Source organism: Diabrotica undecimpunctata, chromosome 1 (genome assembly GCF_040954645.1).
Source record: "Diabrotica undecimpunctata isolate CICGRU chromosome 1, icDiaUnde3, whole genome shotgun sequence".
Classification (NCBI taxonomy): Eukaryota; Metazoa; Arthropoda; class Insecta; order Coleoptera; family Chrysomelidae; genus Diabrotica; species Diabrotica undecimpunctata.
In genome coordinates this window covers 196,144,269-196,163,368 of record NC_092803.1, presented here as the reverse complement: position 1 = coordinate 196,163,368, position 19,100 = coordinate 196,144,269, and the positions used below count along the sequence as shown (strand labels likewise).

At 32.4% G+C, this 19,100-nt stretch overlaps 1 protein-coding gene across 1 annotated transcript in view; it reads left to right on the top strand.

Moving 5' to 3' along the window:
- Positions 1–18,756, top strand: part of LOC140432820 (signal transducer and activator of transcription 5B-like) — a 63,263-nt gene extending 44,507 nt beyond the window's left edge. Inside the window, exon 14 of the mRNA XM_072520942.1 lies at positions 3,476–18,756. Within this exon, the coding sequence (XP_072377043.1) occupies positions 3,476–3,596 (121 nt within the window). The 3' untranslated portion in view covers positions 3,597–18,756. The remainder of the gene's footprint in view (positions 1–3,475) is intronic.
- Positions 18,757–19,100: the final 344 nt, after the last annotated feature.

Below are 19,100 nucleotides of genomic sequence, written 5' to 3'. Positions count from 1 at the left end.
GACTAATTGGGTAAATGTTAATGTGAATGTGATTTATTTTTTCGTTTTTAATGTACACACCATGAGGAACATATTTTTTAAGATTTTTGGTGCCTTATCATAATTTTAATCCCCTAAAAATATAAGGAAACGTTATAGATTAGTAGTGGGAACAGGTTGTCGTGATGGAGGATACAGGAATTCTCTTTCCACATTTCCGTCCTTTCTTTGCCAATTTTTTCTTGGAGTCTTCCTAAAACCTCTAAGTAGTAATATTGATTAACTCTCTGACGTTGTATGACCATTTCTTGTGAACTACACCAAGTGTATCCCAGAAAACGTAAAGAAAGAGTCTCTTTTCAGAAGTCACGATTTACCACTTTCTACCAAAATCGCTATCATCAGATTCTATGTATTTTCTACATTATTATACAGAGTAAAGGCATGGACGCTCTCTGAAGTTTTTTAAGAAAGGTCGAGGACTTCGAGATCGGCATTCGTGTTTAGGCACATCTTACGAATTTCATGAGTGGATCGTAGAATATCTTGGCCATGTTATGGGAAATGAACACAGATATGGCTTATTGCAACTCATTCTTCATTGCAAGGTATTTGGAAAGAGAGGACCAGGGAGAAGAAGAATATCTTGGCTTCAAAACCTAAGGAAGTGGTTCAATACGTCTACAATCAGACCATTCCGAATAGCTGCAAGTAAAGTTAGGATAGCTATACTGATCGTCAACATCCGGGACGGATAGGCACTAGGGATGTGTAGTTCACCATCGAAATAGTTCAAATGAACGATTCTTTCAACTGAACTAATTGAACTAGTTCATTAATTTTCATAGAACTAGTTCATTGCGAACGATTTGCATTATAAATTGTGTCTCAACTTCTAAAGAAGGAAATAATGAATGAATGTGATCATATATTTATTATTTTGTGAATGGGATGGACTGACTAGTTTAAAAAACGAAATGCCGATTAGCCTCAGATAACAGATAATAATTCTTATGAATATGACAATAACATAAACAGTCTTATCTTAATGTCAACAAAATGTACAAAATATACTTTGGGCTATTCTTTTCCAACAAATTGATGTATTTACTAAATATTGATTGTAATTGAAATATATTGGAAAATCTTTAAGATTATATTCAAATATGTAAAAATCTTTTATGTAAAAATTGGGCTAGTATGTTCATTATAAGTTATACTTACCCATTCACCTGAAGAATTTTGTCGACAAACGAACTGATCTAAGCATCCATGGAATATGTGGAGGTACTTACAATATTTATGTTACTAATAAATGATGATTAAAAGATGTACGAATTAAATATCGCGATATATGTTACGAAATTGTCGTATTTCAGTATGACCGAGCAAATGCTAATATTTTACCCGATATAACGATTAACTTCCCGACAATCAACGGTATACTAACAAATTTTAAGAATTCGAAATCAAGTGATTCATTAGACGAACATGTGCACTTTTTACTTATCGTGTACGCACGTACTGACTCATTTACCTTTAAATTTGATTTTGAACTCTCATCCATATATAGGCCAGTAAATAAAAAAAGCTGGGTTCTAAAATGTACAGGGTGCGGCAGATAAACGGCCAATTAGAAATATCTCGAGAACTAAAGATAACTGAATCATCAAAATTGGAATGAAGGAGTTTTGAAGAGTGACCTATTTAATGAAATCATTTTCATCTATTGGCTATTTTCGGTTGTACCGGAAGTTGCGTATAACTTCGTTTTTTAATGGGACACCCTGTATATTTTTTAATTATAGATATATTCACGTTATTCTCAACATTTTTTGTTAATACTTCCCTATACCTATTGTTTTTGAGTTATAATGATTTTTTTATGAAAATTACACTTTTCTACCATATATATATAAAGTTCAATATGCTCTGGTATAATTTGAATAAAAGTTTAAATTCTTTAGGAACTTATTAACCACATTTGATTTTGATATCATCGATATTTTAAATCTAAATCTAAGGGCCGGTTGTTCGAACGCTAATCAAAATTTGATTGTAATCAAATATTTAATTACAATCGAATACGTCATAGCAGCTGTCAAAATTATTCAAAATTGCTTTTTATTATTATTGATTTGTAAATAAAAGCATGAAATTAACATCAGAAAGAGTTTAATTATGGTTTATTTTAAATTTAAACGCAAAATAATAAAATTGAATAAAAACAAATCAGTCAACATAACCTCAAAATGTGACGTATTTTAATTTAATTAAATATTTAATTACAATCAAGTTTGATTAGAGTTCGAACAACCGGCCCTAAATCTGCCTTCTTCTTAAAGTGCCCTGTCCTCAATGGAGGTTGGCTACTACAATTTTAAACTCTTCTCTATATTCAGCTGTTCTTATTAGCTGTTCAAAATTTAGCCCTGTCCATTTTCGGATGTTTCTGAGCCACGATAGTCTTTTCCTTCTCTCTTTCCCTCGATTTTTCCTTTCACTATAAGTTGGGCATATTGGTACTTATTATTTCTCAGTATGTGGCCTAGGTATGATGTTTTTCTAACTTTTACTGTGTTAAAAAGTTCTCTTTCCTTGCCTATTCTATGCAGCACTTCTTCGTTTGAGGTATGCGATGTCCATGAAATTTTGAGTATTCTCCGGTAGATCCACATTTCAAAGGCCTCCAATTTATTTACGGTTGATGTTTTAAGGGTCCACGTTTCAACTGCATATAGAAGAGTCGACCAGACCTAAATTTACTAATAACAGGAATAGATCTGACAATACGTCAGCACCGGGGAGACTTCTAACTGATAGGCATCCATTACGGAATCTCTTGTTCACCATTATGTAATCAATTTGATTCGTTATTATGTTTCCTGATTGATCTTGCGGAGAGACCCAAGTATACAAACATCTTGGTGGTAGTTTGAAGAACGTATTTAGTATTGCAAATTATGAAAACATGTAAGAGCATAATATGTTAGGGATATTTCTGAATTTCATGAACCTTTGAAATACACATACCTGAAAAAAATCTTAAAAACATTAACTATTTTAATTTCATACTGAATTCAATATAAAGTATTAAAAACTACTGCTAGAAGGAAAACAATAAAGTCACAACAATTTTACTAATTCAAAAACTAAAGTAGTTTGACTCTGTCTTGCTATGAAAACGCACTGCAGACAATTAAATGTTTTCAGTAATGTCGGATTTCATAGTTTTGTTCGTAGATTGACGTCACCAAATGAGTGAATCAGTTTCATGAAATTTTGTAAGATCTATAAAACAGTTAGGGCATACATTACCTTTTTAAAAATGAAAGTTTTAATTACCTTACTATGGAGCAATGTTGTGGTTACAATTTTTTTTTAAATATCGATAACTAACGATTTAGAAACCTTGGCAAATGGTCTGAAACAATGTTATTTCACTTTTATTGGTAGTCTGTGTTGCAGTATGTAATGTCTGGTTGTGTCTGTGCAGTTGCGCTGGTTCGGTGGCTACGACGGTCAACACCCACATGGGCGGTCCCATGGAATATCTCGATCAGTTGGACGATTTGAATGGTCTGGTCAACTTTGAAATGATGAGCTACAAACAGTGAAGACGAAGAGTAGAACTGTGAAACTATTTTGTTTGTTTTTAAATGGCCATCCACTTTTTATTGATGTTAAGGTAGGATGTTTTTGTTTTTTATTTTTATTTATTAGGACAGTCCCTGGAGATTTACTTATATAAAAGCGGGTTAATTTTATTTTTTTAATGTACGAATTTCACTGTACAGAAGGCAATACAAATCTGTGATAACTCACAAATACAAACGTGACATGTTTTTTTATTTTATTAAGTTATTATTTTGTGCAATACTTTAACATTAATCTCAAAAATGTTAGAAAAGTAATTTTGTTCTAGCTAATCAAAATAGTATGGGTTTAGGCTATGACCTAATAGTTTATGGTAATCATCCGAGCTATTTTTTAAGTTTAGGAACAGGGAATAGTCACTCGGTGCTAAATCTGTCGAATGCCGTGGACGAACGATCAATTCGTATACCAGTTAGTGAATTTTTTTTGTGGGGAGGCCTTCTTATGAGCGGGACGTTCAGCAAGACTCGTATTGTCTTTTATTATTATTTAACCCAGTCGTCGGCAAACATTCATGAATTTTTTTAGATGTGATAATTTCTGATGCCATATTCTCTATCAATGTACCTCTGAATTCACAAGGAACCTTGTATAAATGCTTCTATGGATAATAACTTTTCGGGAGCGTTGCTTTACCCAGTTTTAGTATAACTGTTACATTACAGCGTTTAAATTCTCGTGGAATTCAGCCGGTCTGAATGATGTTCGTAAAGAAATATTTTAGCTTGGTTTTTACGTATTTTTGGCAATAAAATATTGAAGGGTTTATTCTTTATGGGATATAGTCGAAAAGCACTAGCGTCTTTAAGGGTATATTCTCTTTTTGAAGCTTTAAATGTTCCTTTACCTTTATATCTGGATACGTGCTCTTGATATATAGTCTACCGAATTTGGACTTGTTGCAGCTTGTTTTTTTGATAAAAGGGTTCTCCATCACCAAGTTTTTTTTATTTGCGTCCATCCTTTATGACTTGATGTTTGTTAGTTTTGATTTTCTGCAGTCTCGGCAGTGGCTTGTAGTTTCAAGCTTAACTGATACGCTTTTTTTACGCCTATCAGATGTACTAACTCGTCTTGAAAGTACGGAAAAATATAAACTAAAATCCGGAAATATACGTTTCAATTACTTCCCTAAGACACCCTGTAGACTTGACGATTACTTCGTCACTTTCATCTCTATACCATGTCAACTGTTTTTTCTCGATGTCATCGATAATGGTACCTTCAATCCCCGTAATTTCTTGAATGGTGTCATTTCTTACTTGAAATCCTGATCTTGATCTTGATCTTCGGATTGCATCCATTTCAACAGCTTCTAATCTTTTCCTTTGGAGATCCATACAAGATTCATACACATTTCTATTAAAGTTTCATGTATATTAAAGTTTTATTGCTTTTTTTATTTCTATTTGTTGCCCGTTCCAGCTGAGTCGAAACTGTGGTTTTTCGTCGCCACTATTCTTTTGGATGTTGACAGTAAAATTCCAGATTTTGTACTCTTCAATTAATTTACTAGTTAATGCACTCTATATTGTAGTATTTGATTATAGCTGTTTGGTCGTCGGCAAATTGTAAATTGTACAAGTAGATAGGTAGCCACTTCAGGACACTTTGACCTTTGGTCACATTTTTGATGGAGGTGTGTATTATGTCACGTTTTGTTGAATGTCACGTTTTACATCACACGTCACGTATTATGTTACGTTTTATGCCAGATGTCACGTTTTATTTCAAATGTCGGGTTTGATGTCACACCTTACGTATTATGCCACATTTTATATCAGATCTCACATATTATGACACGTTATAAGTCAAATGCCACGTAATATGTCACGTATTATGTCACGTTTAATGTGAGATGTCATGTATTATGTAAAGTTATATACCAAATGTCACGTTTTTTGTCACAAGTCACGTATTTTATCACGTATTATATAACAATTTACGTCACGTGTTGTGTCACGTTTTATGTCAAACGTGACAAAATGCCACATTTGACATTAACGTGACATCTGACATACAACGTGACATAATACGTGACGTGTAACATTTGACATAAAACGTGACATGATATACCTCTCCATTAAAAATGGCATCTCCACCAAAAAATAGAGTCCAAGTTTCCTGAAGTGGTTACCTATCTACTTTGATAATTGTTGTTTTATATTTTGAGCTTATAAATTGGGGCTGAACTCTTCTTTGTATGTATAACAATATTTACCTCAGACAATACGTATAGTCATTTTGAAGTTACGTTGAGTGTACTTATTTTTGAGCTACCAATAAATCGTTTACTCCACAATATCCGACTTCCAATTGTTTCACATCGTCGATCGAGAAGTTCGGACATATGGCATTCGATGTATATGCACTGACTATATTTGTATCACAATCTAATATGTATTATATCTAAATTTCACACGCAGGCAATACTTTACTAGGTGTGCTTTAATTAAAAATTAACAAACAAATAAATAAACACACCAAAGTATTCTATTAACAATGAGTGGGACTAGAACTAATTGGCAATACGCAGTCAATCACTAATTAAACATATCAATATTTGGCAATATGCAAAAACGTTGCTTAAAATGTTAAAAATTAATACATTTTATTGGGAAACGCCTTCTGTAAAATGAAACTCATTTAAAAGAAAAAAGTATTTTTTATTACTTTTTTGTGTCTCTCGGGACTGAGTTATTATGTATAGTATATTGTACATTATGATTTTATCGCAAGGTTTAGATTAACCATTGTTTATATTAAATATGGTTACAGTTTTTAAATTAGATTACCTAGATATTTTATTGCGTTTTTTTTGGACGATTGTGTTTTGTGTTGCAATGTTTTCCCTTTAATGTGAGTGTATATTCCTTTTTATTTAATAAAACTGATGATATTTATATTTTTATAAAACTGCTCCTTTTTAGTAACATTGTGGCTTTTGGCCCATTATAAATATAATTGTGTGAACTTATTGATATTGCAAGAACCTTCAATTTCTTGTTTATTCTTAAATGCAAGAAGATTGAATTAAATATATTTTTTATCAAATTTAAATATGTTTTTACAACACTTTCATCAATTCTGTACATTTTTAAATCTCAATTGCCTCTTTATGTCTCTTTATCGTTCCCTAATTATATCTCGCTAAATTATAAATTAAAGTAATTGCTAAATATTTCGACGTTTGTAAATATGTTATTATTAAAACGCTGAATACACTACGACATATCAACTTTCAATGGTTTTGTTTTTTTTTTTCATCAAGAATATTTCTAAAAATTAAAATACTTATTAATTACATAAATTTGTCAAAGTCGAAAAAATTTACCAACAATTACTACAGTCAACTGCCGTTTACCCGTGAGGTTGATTGGCGCCGATATCAAATAAAACCAAAAGATAAAAATTTAGTTTCACCTAAAGCTCTAATTTACAAAGTTCAATGTATACTTCCATTTTTTCTCTTTTTGAAAGTAGTCTGTCACTAGTGTCACATTTCCATCTTCTCCAATTGCTAGTTCTTCACAATTTTTGATGTTTGGTAACAATTCTTTCCATGACTTTACAATTGTTAAAGACTTTAAGACACCCACGCAGATGTAATTTCGTAAATACAGTCCAGAATTCCATACTGTTCTTCCATACTTCCATACTGTTGTAATATAATTCTTCAATTCATGAGCGAAGTAACTTTGTGCTGTCTTTTCTTTCATAGACGCATGGCGTTTTGTGTTGGTGACAAATATTTTGCAAACATTTTGCCGTCAGCAGACTTTAGCACGTGCTTTTCAGGATGTGAAGAGGCGTTGTTAGCTTTTTGTTGCAAAATGTTTGCTTTTCAACGGTTTCTTGACTTCTTGAAACCACCCTTGAAATATTTTTTATCCATCCACTCTTTCTTTTGGTTGAAGTAATCAACAGGTAGTTTTTCTGCTCTACTGCCCTTATAATATCTAAATTTTTTGGAAGACACTTTCAGAAGAGCTCTGTTTCGTCTGTGTTGTAAATATGTTCGTAGCTCAAAATCATTTGTAGAAAGGAACTCTTCTAACTCACTTTTAAATTCCTCAGCTCCCTGTTGATCACCGCTGAGCTTCTTTTCATGAAGTCCTATCTCGTTCCTCATAAGGCGTTACTTAAAGCGAGTCAACCACCCAGATGATGCATCAAAATCTCCTTCTAAGCTCAATGCATCAAAAAACTGTTATGCTTTTGCAGAAATTATCCACGTAAGATGAGGATTTCATTGCTTTTCTTTTCTTCATGACAGAAGAGCTTTCTGACGTTGACGCAAATGAAAAAGATTGTCGTTTTGTTTACGGGAAGCACCATTTTCAGTGTTACTGATGATTTATAACTTCTGAGTAATCGTCAACACGAACATTTTTTCTTTTCTGGGATATAGTAATAAAACAAATAATGAACTCTAGCTCAAAACACTACCAACACACGATCAATTCAATGAACTGCGAACTAAAGCTGAGTCTCAACACACGCACATTAACAACCCCTTACCACAACTGCAGGAAGTCACAATCAAGGTCTTTGTTTCACCAAACAGCAGACAAACAACTTATTCTAACAAACAAATAATGAAATTAGTCATCAAAATTCACGCGTCCTATTTGGTGAAAATTAGCAGGAATCACGTGTCAGTCATAGATTCTAAGAAATATGAAAGTTTATATTATTAGCGGCGCGCAAGAAAATATGTTTCTTTATTGATCACTTTACATGTAACAATAGAATAATATATTTCTGCTTATACCACATTAAATCAAGTTTTTTAAATACGTTTTCATTCTCATTAAACATTGTATACAGATTTTCGCGGGCGAACAGGAGTTGACTGTACTTGTCTTTAAATTTTATTAAAGCGATCACCACTTACTGTGATCAGTAAATTTATTGTACATTACATGTATGCCATAAATTGACAGTTTTGTCTGCTTTAGAGACCGCAATTCAGATTTATATATCTTCAATCCCAGTTTATAATTCATATCATATCTGTAATCCAGAAAAATACTTTTTATTATGCAATTATAAATATTTAAACTAAAAGAGTAGTCGGTTTTAGATTGTACACAGTTTTATTTGTACATATGACTTAAACAAAACTATTTTAGTTACACATACGTTATTTAGATGGCATCTCGATATTTTATTTTATACAACACAAGCACAATCTCCAAATCGTTCAAAAGTTTGCCATATTATCTTTTGTAATACATTAACGTTTTTGATATTTTGTAATTCTGATTGAAAACAGAGATGGAGAAATTAATTATGTTTAATACATTCTTATAATAAGACTACACAAAGAAAAATTGATTTTTAAACGTGTACTATGTATATTTGATTTAAAACTGTGTTATAATATACTATAGCACGCTTTATTTATATGTGCAATCTTGGAAAAGCGCTGTGTATGGAATAGGACATCTTTTGTTTCAAGATCTTTCATAAATGTGGTTTAACTAAATTTACTTATTTCAAAAACTCATTTCATTACAAATATTACAATTACTAATCACATTAATAATTATCGCTTACAAAACAACTCGGACTGATACGTCTTATCGACAATACTAGTGATAATCAAAGTCCGCCTCGGCTGGATTATATAAGGAGAACGAAATGTTCTGGAAAACCTTAGGCGTCGCTCACCGCGCGCCGAATATTCGGCGGTGAAGAGAGAATTCTCGAGTTCGCTAATAAAGCACAGGGCCGCAATCGGTGGTATGTGACACAACAATATTTTCTATTTGTTGTTTTGCTCTCAGATCTCAGAACAATTCTTTCAGGTAATTTTTGTGTGTTAATTTTACTTATTTCTTCGGTGTCTACAATTATTCTTTCTGCTCTTTTCTATTTTTCTTATTGATTTGTTAAATCTATTAAATATTTGTGTTATATGTGTTTTGTTTGTGATAATTCAATATTTATGCATTTGTATTTGAATCTGTTCATGTCATCAGCGAGGATGTAACTAGTATAAATTTCTTAAATGCAAAACTATGTCGTAATAACAAATTATGCAACTGTTGTCGTGGGAAATTATGTAAACAGTAGTATGACAGCGATTGTACATATATGGAAAGCGTTGTTGCATTGTAAACTTCTTACCAATATACGAGTGAAAAAGGGATGTTCTATATATACGTCACGATTAGAAATCAATTTTTCTTTTTTATAAATATTTTGAGTACAAACTTAGTGTCATCATCAAAGGAGTGCAATATACTCGTCGATTTGTTGTATAATTTCATTATTACTTCAATTGTTCATGGTGCTTTAGTATTGTAGATTTGTAATATTTGTTACATATTTTAACACAAACCTTTTTTGTTGTAATTTTATAGAGTACGTTATAGACCGAGAGCCCGCGAGTATTTTGGTATAGACCGAGAGCTTTGGTACTAAACGAATACTTGTCGTTTTTTAGGTCTATTGTTTTTGGTTATAGCTGATATATGTAATCCTCTATTTTTAGAAAGATATATGCTTTATTGCACTTTTTATAAAAGTTACGACAATCTCGACTATCTATAAATTTTACGTTTGGTAAACTATCGCAATTGTCAAATGAATATTTTTAGAAATTAACGAAAGAATGTTAAATATGTGTTACAAAAATCCTATAATATATTAACGAAATATTTTCAGGTATATTCTAAACCGCGTAGAGTGATAGTCTGTGTAAGAAACTTCTAAACTGTCGATATACGTATATTCTAAATTGTTGATATTAAAAAGCTAATATATACGTAACGATTTAATTTCTCGATATCCTACTGAGATTTATTTATTTTGACTACAATAGAGGAATATATAAACGGCACACAAAGTTGATTAGTATATAATATTGTAAGTGCCTAGTAATCGATAGGTTGTTATTGACAATGTGGTAGTTTACCAATATTTACTATTTACGTTTAGAGAAAAATTCGCCTGTTTTGTAAAATGCGTCTTTATTTCCCTTTCTTTAGATGTCATATTTCAAATTACTGCTATTTATATATAAAAGTAACCAAGCAATTTAATTTATTCTTACTTTTAACATAGGGCGTCCGTTTCTATGATCAGGATATTATGTATTACATTCAGTTGAAACACATACTTGTTAACATTATTTTAAATAATTTGTCGTGTCCGGAACATCAAATGTTTCATCTCCCAGGTATTAAAACACTTCCGAAGGTTAGTATGAGTGGATACTTGCCAGATCAGCCGTCCGGCTCCACATTCAGGAATCTGATGCAAAAAATATACTTTTATTAGTTTATAATAGCAAAGATGCCACAAGAAAATAGCTTCAGAACAATAGCAGTATCGATAAAGAATTAACGAAGATTTCAGGTAAAGTACATCTATTATTTCCTAAACCACCCTTCCACAACATCTTCGGCAATACCTTCATGGTTGTCACTGGCATGCTTTGATTCAAATGTTAATAGGCGTCCTTCTACAAAACGTTTTGAATTCCAACAATTTGATTAGTCATTTATTTTCTATCTAACGAATCAACGTTTACCAAATGCATCATCCATCTTCCACAAAAATTTTCTCATACTCATAAACTATGTATGGTCGATGTGGTTTTTACTTTGATAGGTAATTGTCAAACAATGCATATTATCGTATTTGAACTCTGGCAACCACTTTTTGTTATTAATAACGAATATGCGGGTACCTTATACACTTTTTTAACTTCTCGTAAATGTAGGTTTATGATAAATCATAGAATAGAGATAGATTTCGAGAGGTGGCCTTTTGGCCTATTTAACTGCGACCTTTTCATATCTATTGTGGTCCTCTTAAGTCCTAAATAACAATCTCTAGCCTGGTAGCTTCGAGACTGTACATTCCATGTCGCTATTTACCGGTGGGATTTCTTCTCCTAATGCAAAGAGCCGCGCATTTGCCTTACTGTCACACTGACATGGAATGTGCTATGCTGTTTCTTCTTCGATGTGACAGAATCTACACAGGTCATCATCTGATAATTCCATCAGCTTCAAGTGCCTATTCAGCTTACAGTGCCCTGTTAGAACACCTACTATGGCTTTGACTGTTTTCCTGTCTGCTTATTAGGTCTGCCGTAAATTTTGGCGAATGTTCTGTAATCAACTGTTTCGCCTGTCTTTGTCCTACCATAATGATAGAATGATAAACTATAAATAACGAAGAATTTTGTGACTAAACTGTTTTAAATTTACTTGTTTAATGCAGCTGTTAACACAACTGCATTTTTCTGACCGAATACATATGCATTAGTTGAAACAACTGCCCCAACATAAACGAGTAACATTATTTGTTTTTATTTTTAAATTATTTCAGCAAACCGCTAGTTACTTTTACTATAAACAGCAGGTAATTTGTATTAGTACTATCAGGGAAAGTTTAATGGGAACATTACCAAATTTTAGTGTCTTGAGATTGGACAGTGTTATGAGCACAAATCATATTCGGAGACGTAAGAAAATTTGTCATTTTTCTCTAATATTATCTATTGTATATTTCGAAAAGTTAACTTATCAAGTATTATATAAATTATATAAATAATGGCAGTTTTAGAAATCTGTACTTCTGAAATTCACATGATTTATTTCCTTTTTCCTAAATGGCAAAAGATCAGCGTTTCAATCATAAGTTCTTATCAATGTTCTGTTTGTGTAGAAAATATAAAATTGCCTGGCTAATTAAAGCTGTCAAAAATGTATGTGGTTGTAAATAAATTTCCACTTTCTGTGACCACTTTCCTTTTGTTGTAATTATAGTTGCAGGAAAAGTTTGTAATTCTAGTATGAACTGAAGAAATGCCATTTCGCTGTACCTGCAGTGAAGAATAGATGTTTCGCGACACGTGGTGGGAAAGATTCTGATGATCTTGGAATTTATGTAACGACGTGTCTTTTTGCCATCCCTATGCAAGGGGTAAAGTCAAGAAAACGCGTGGTTAACAGTCGAAGTCTCGGTTTGCAGCCTTATAGAAGTCATAAAAAATCAAAAAAGTTGCTACTTGGAACAGTTGAATAGAACTAAAATTGTCTTAGGTTTTTTAACGAACACATTTTTGTCCGCTTGGATTTCTCATTTTATGAAGCAATTTCTTTTTCTTTCACTTTTTAAAGTATGTGCTGGATATCCTTCTAGGAGATTTTCAACATTTTTTGATATATCCACATCTCAAATACGTCCAGCCTGTACAGTACTTACCCTTCTACAATATACAAATAGACCGACAAAACATAACATTTGATCATCAGTTTTATATGTCGCAATAGCTGTTAATTTTATTTTTTATGGAATACTAATTCCTGTTTTGTTTCTAAATCCGAATTTTGCTTCCCCGATTTCAACTTCTAGTTTTTTATATATTCCAAGATGGATGACTTAATATTTTCAACCCATAACTTGTCAGACTGATCTTCTCGGATCATTGCTTTGCTTGTAGCTTTAAGTAAAACTTATACATACAAGTGACATTTTTTATTGTACTGTTATTTTTGTATTCAGTCTTTCTGTTTACGTCCGTGGTGTAAGGGGATTTAATTGTCACAATATTGTACAAATCGCATTCTACGCGTAGTTGCCATATTTATTTCTCTACATAGTAACTTATAATGAACGCTCTATAGATTTATGTTTTGTTAAAAACTTGATGCAGATATTTTACTTGATAAGTTAATTGTCATCGATTATACTATAGAAGAGAATCGCAGCTCTAACAAACAGGAGAATGTTAAAAGTATAATTAAGGGTGGTTCTTAAAACTACTATAAGTGTTAATCTTTTTTTGTCTTTCACTCCACGGGCCGTATTGAGCTGTACATGTATTAATAAAATAAATAAAAAGCAAACAGGTAAATAAAAAAGAGAAAGTGTTTATTTATCATTTGATGTTCATTCTACGCCATGAACTAACATTTTAATTTGATTTGAATAGCTGTTCTTTACACAAGGCTTTTTTTTTCTAAATTCATCATCGAAGAAAACATATTTTAGATATAATTAGAGTTTAACAATAAAAAAATTACGTTTGTAGTAAAGCACAATAAAATATAGTTAAACATAAAAATCTATTGTAATTGTTTGAAGTGGTACCTTAAAAGCACCAAGCATGTAATACAAAGTATTATATACGAAGTATATCTTGATAAGTTTAAATATAGTTCCAACAATAGATGGGTTTAATTACTTCATCAAATTACCAAAAGATAACGACACACGTGGGCAGCAAGGTACTAGAGTTATATGCTCACCCTGTGTGCCTTCGAATCGACTAATACTGTTATTGTCCTTGATATGTGATCTCTAAATCCTCAATTAGTCTATGTTGACTAGGATCATCAGTATATCCTGACTAGCTATATGGCTACACGCCTTCACACACTCGAGAATAGAATTTGGAAAAATTTTGATGCAAAAACAACTTAATAATACATAATTTTGTTGTATACAGACAATCTTTTTAATTCTAGCGTGTTTTAAAGGCAGTCGAAAGCATTGCCTTCCATTTGCTTCGTCTTGAGAAGTTCAAGCCAACTGTAGCTTCTCTCTGGGTTTTTTCGAAGTTTTTAAACATTGGAGCTTTATTTAACTGCATTTATGATAGGAATTCTATGATACGATTATGAACAGTACCTCAGGATTGGTTAAGGTATTGCAGACTAACAAAAAGGAACATTTTTAACGGTTAGTTTTTGAAAAAATGGTTCGCAACACTATGCTTGTTTTAATCATCGAGTAATATGTTTAATATGGTCGTATTTTAATCCGGACCAGCATTACCAGCATTTCCTGTGTATTCTCTCCAGCAGTGTACTTGTACTTAAGCGATTATATTGCTTCTTGAAATATGATTCCTTTTCAAGTTCTCCAAAGGCACTGGATTAACGAAATAATTTTAACAGTAATTACTTCGTCTAGATCTGGCCTAGTTCTAGCCTTTAGAGAAGAGAACATGTAGGGGAGCGCCGGGAGGGTTTGGACAATTTTTTAATAATTAATTGTGGCGTGGACACGGATAACAAATATCTAAAATTTTGAAATCATACTGATTAATGTATGTCTTCTCACTATATATTTTCATAGTTTGTGTACAAATATAACAATGTGAATGAAATATTCGCATATACATATTTGAGGTAATGTATCCAAACCCTCCCGACTGACGATAAAAGAATAAATACAAAAATATTACTTAAGGTTTTTATTTGCCAAAAAAGCTTTAGATATCAATGAAATAAACAAAATATTTATTATTAAAATAAACTGTACTGGGAAAGGTCAGTGTTAAAATATATCATGTTTTTATATCTGGCACTTTGATCTGTCAAATGATTTGGTAACCTTACAATCACTTCTTCGTATGTTACAAATGTTGGAGGCTCTACACTAACTATAAACCGGTTGGAAGCAACTTGCCTTTTCAAAAATTTCACGTTGTAGCCATCTACAACTTCTTCAATTTTGGCGGCATAATGTCGAACCGATTTTTTTTCCAAACACCTTACAAACCACGAAACTATCAATTGGAAGTCTAGTAAGGTCCTCATACGGATCTTCTTCAATTTCCAAATCTAAATTTGAAGATGAGTCTTTGTAAATCACTTCTTCCTCATCGGAAGTAGACTCGCTTATTACTTTCCTCTTTACCATCTCTATGTGCTGTCTAATTTTTCAATTTCTTTTCTGCAATTGCATTGCATTCGGGTATGGTTTTATTTGGGATGTAGATAAGTAATCTTTCTTGTGCTCGCTTTGAACTAGAGTGTCGGGCTGTGACAATGCAGAAAGGCTGAATTGCGATGACACCTCCAAATTTTGATTAAGAAACATTGGGGTCTTTTGATGTTGAATGAACCATTCTGCCTGTTACAAACGAACATAGAAAGTCTTCTTCACCATAAATATTTTTATCCAATGGCCAAATTCCAGTGCAACGAAATCCAGATTTTATGTTGGAAGGAGTTGCAGATCGATCCCAAGCTTTCATACATATTGGTGTAAGGTCATAAATTGATAATGTCTTCCCTGGATGAGAGAACATCCAGTCATCTGCTCCTTGATTGAAACACCTTTTAAATGGTCCAAAAACAGTCCTATCTAATGGTTGCAATTTGTTAGATGTGTGAAAGAGTTAGAATTGTAATTCCATTATCTTTGCAGTAATCAATACCAGAAACAGATAAATGGGATTCATGATTATCCATTAATAAAATAACTTGGCGTTATCACTGGTCATCCATCCAGATGAATGCACTAAACTAGTTGCACCATACTCTTCTGGAATACCATTTAGCATTCTATGTTTGTCAAATTTTTTCCTTGGAAACACACTAGTGGAAGTGCTGTGCTATTCGCTCCAATAATACCCACTTGAGTAATCAGTTCTCCTCTCACGCGACGCACTTTACCAACCTTTAGTAGCAACTAAAGTAGTAGCAACTTTAGTCTGATCCGGTGAAGCTGTCTTTTTAAAAACCCCCTCAAACTTACCTTGAAATTTACCGACTGTAGATTTATTGAAACTGGAAATTCTCGCTAAGCTTGTATTCTCCGGGGTTCGTAAGGATAGTTCAGATTGTCGACTTAGAAATCCTGTAAATCAGTCCTTCCCAGCTGATTTGTTTACTTTCCAAGGCTCTGGAAATTTGACTTCGTTTTTTTCGGCAAATTCGTATGCTAATCTGCGAGTCGCTTTGGAGTTAAACCATGGTATATTTTAGAACATCCCTTAAGGTACAACGCAAGGGATGTTTCCATTTCATTAGAAAACACTTGGCATGTGACAAAATGTGGAGAGAATGTCGTATTGTCATTTCCTACTTCTCTAGCTGTCTTTACATATAAAGCTAGTGTTGATTTTTTAACTTCATACTGTTGAGCGCTTTTTCTGATAGAAAACTTTCCAGATAAAACATCAGCTGTTGCACTTCGCATAGCTTCTTGGGTATCCATACCCTATGGGTGTCTATACCCTTCCTCAACACAATTGAGATAAATAAATACAAAATTTATTAAAGCATCTTTATATATCGTAAAAATAACAACAAACTTTCATTATTTAGGCTTACCTAATAGTAATACTCAAACAGTAAGCAAAAACAAACAAAACCAGCTAATTAAAAACACCGTTTAAAATTTCTAAATATTAGAATAACAACATGGAAAATTTCGAAAATGGACGATCATCAAAACAAAGTAACCTGCTGGCTTGGCGTCTAGACAGATACTAAGAATACAGAAATGCACTTTAAGTCATATTTGTGGTTACGCTTGTTGTCTAGTGGAATGGGAATTATAAGAGTGTCCAATGCCTCTCGCTGTCCAAACCCTCCCGACGTTATAAAATATATTGCTTGAACGTTTCGTATTATAGTCCAATTTGGAAACCCAGGCATGAATAAAGCATTCTTTTAGCTGCATTATACCTTGCAGTTATCCTGACTGCTTTGGCTAAGGTAGGCTGTCATTCTGAGTTTGAATTACCCATTTGCTATCCTTTTGCGACATTATTACTTAAAAACTCTCATTTTCTTAATATTATCCCACAATTTATGCTTTTGGTAGATACATGTCAATATTAACCTGTGCTCATGAACGACTGCAGACTGAGCTTAGTTCCTCTGATTTAAAAAATCATTAAAATCTGCATTACATATGTTACGTGTGACTTCTAATATGTGAATTACTCCGAAAAGCATTTAAATATTTCAAGACTTTACAAATTTTAGAAACATATTGACATTATTGTATTATATAATTTTTCGTTATTAATATCTTTGAACTGATATAATTTTTTTGTCACCACTGTAGTTCAGTGGGTTGTCTAGGATTTCTTCAATGTGAATCGAATAGTAGGTTATTTTGGTATGGATTCTCACATCGAAGTTTGTCAAACTTTGAAAATCTGAATTGGAGCTGTGAATGACTTAGAATTCGCGGATAAATCAAGAGACAGAGTTTCATAGCTCGGTAACCTGTTGATCTATATCTTACTATTTGTACACAGATATCATAAAAACAATTCAGTAGATTTTTATTGTACTGCAAAATGAATTACACGAAAAATTAGTTTGTTTGACAACGTTGTTTAGCACAACATTTAAATTAATCACTACTACATAAATGTATTCCAAGTAGAACCACCCTATAAAGGAGTATACGATTTTAAGCTCCAGTTAGGTACATATTAGCTCTCCTGATTAAAAATATAGTTGTAGTTATTACGAAATTAAGTTTTATGGGGATACGAAAAAGAATTGATAGTATTGTTAAAATGTTTTTTTGATGTAAAGAGTTAAAGCCGTTTAAACCGTTCGATCTCAGCAAATTGCAAATCACAGCTTACTTTGTTCCCCAAGAAGTAATTCTATGAACTTGTTTTTCTGATCTACATGTTATCCAGCTTCTTTTGAGTCTACATCCCTTCCAATGCGTTTACATATCTGATAGATATCTCCAGCCTTTGTACATGACCATAGCATTGGTTAAATTCAATATTTTTTCGAAGTTGTAGGTATATTTTATAGTTTCAACGTGTTTATACTCATTTTATCCTTGTATATACAGTTCTTGCTTATTTATATTTGTTTTGGATAGTCTTCACTTTCATCATTTGCTGTCCTTTGTCCAAAAACATATACGCCTTAGAGATATTCAATTCGTAACCTTGTTTTTATATTACTAGACCAGTTTCTATCAAAAATATCAATATAATAAAAGTAGAAAGAGATCAATATCGTACCACAATACTCAACAGTAGTTTAAATAGAATTAATAAAATATTAGTACAAATTTAATGGCCGATATGGATCAAACACAGGCACATTCAGTGGGGAAATTTTTTCGACAATAAATATATCAATTCTTTTTAGATATTCCTATATGACCATTTGGATTTAAAAATTTAACATTGTACGCTTCTTCATGTTTGTTCTTTAGTATAGTGTGTTACGACTATTTCAACCTTGCAGTTAGCTGTGGATAAATCAAACTACAGCTATCTGATTTTGATTGTATGCCATACTACAATTTTAACGGTAACTGTATTTTGAGTTGTACATTTATTTTTAATTGGCAATAAATACTTTAATAAATGGATCTCGACTAATTGTTTTAATTACCTATATTCCATTTAACCTTATATGGTACCATTGAGTCTCTTGGCACGGTAAAATATTTATAAAAACTAAGCCAAATAGACAACTCTACCCCGTAAAAAAAAACATCGTTACGAGATCTACAGCTAAAGAAACCGGACGGAACTTACGACGACGACCAATGCAACGAAATAAGGACAAAGATTTAAAAATTTACACGTGGAATGTGCGGACACTTTATGAACCTGGAAATCTTAAAAAATTAATAGACATACTAACTCAATATAAACCACACATTACTGCTGTGCAAGAAGTAAGATGGACTGGCCAAGGAATTATCCAAAA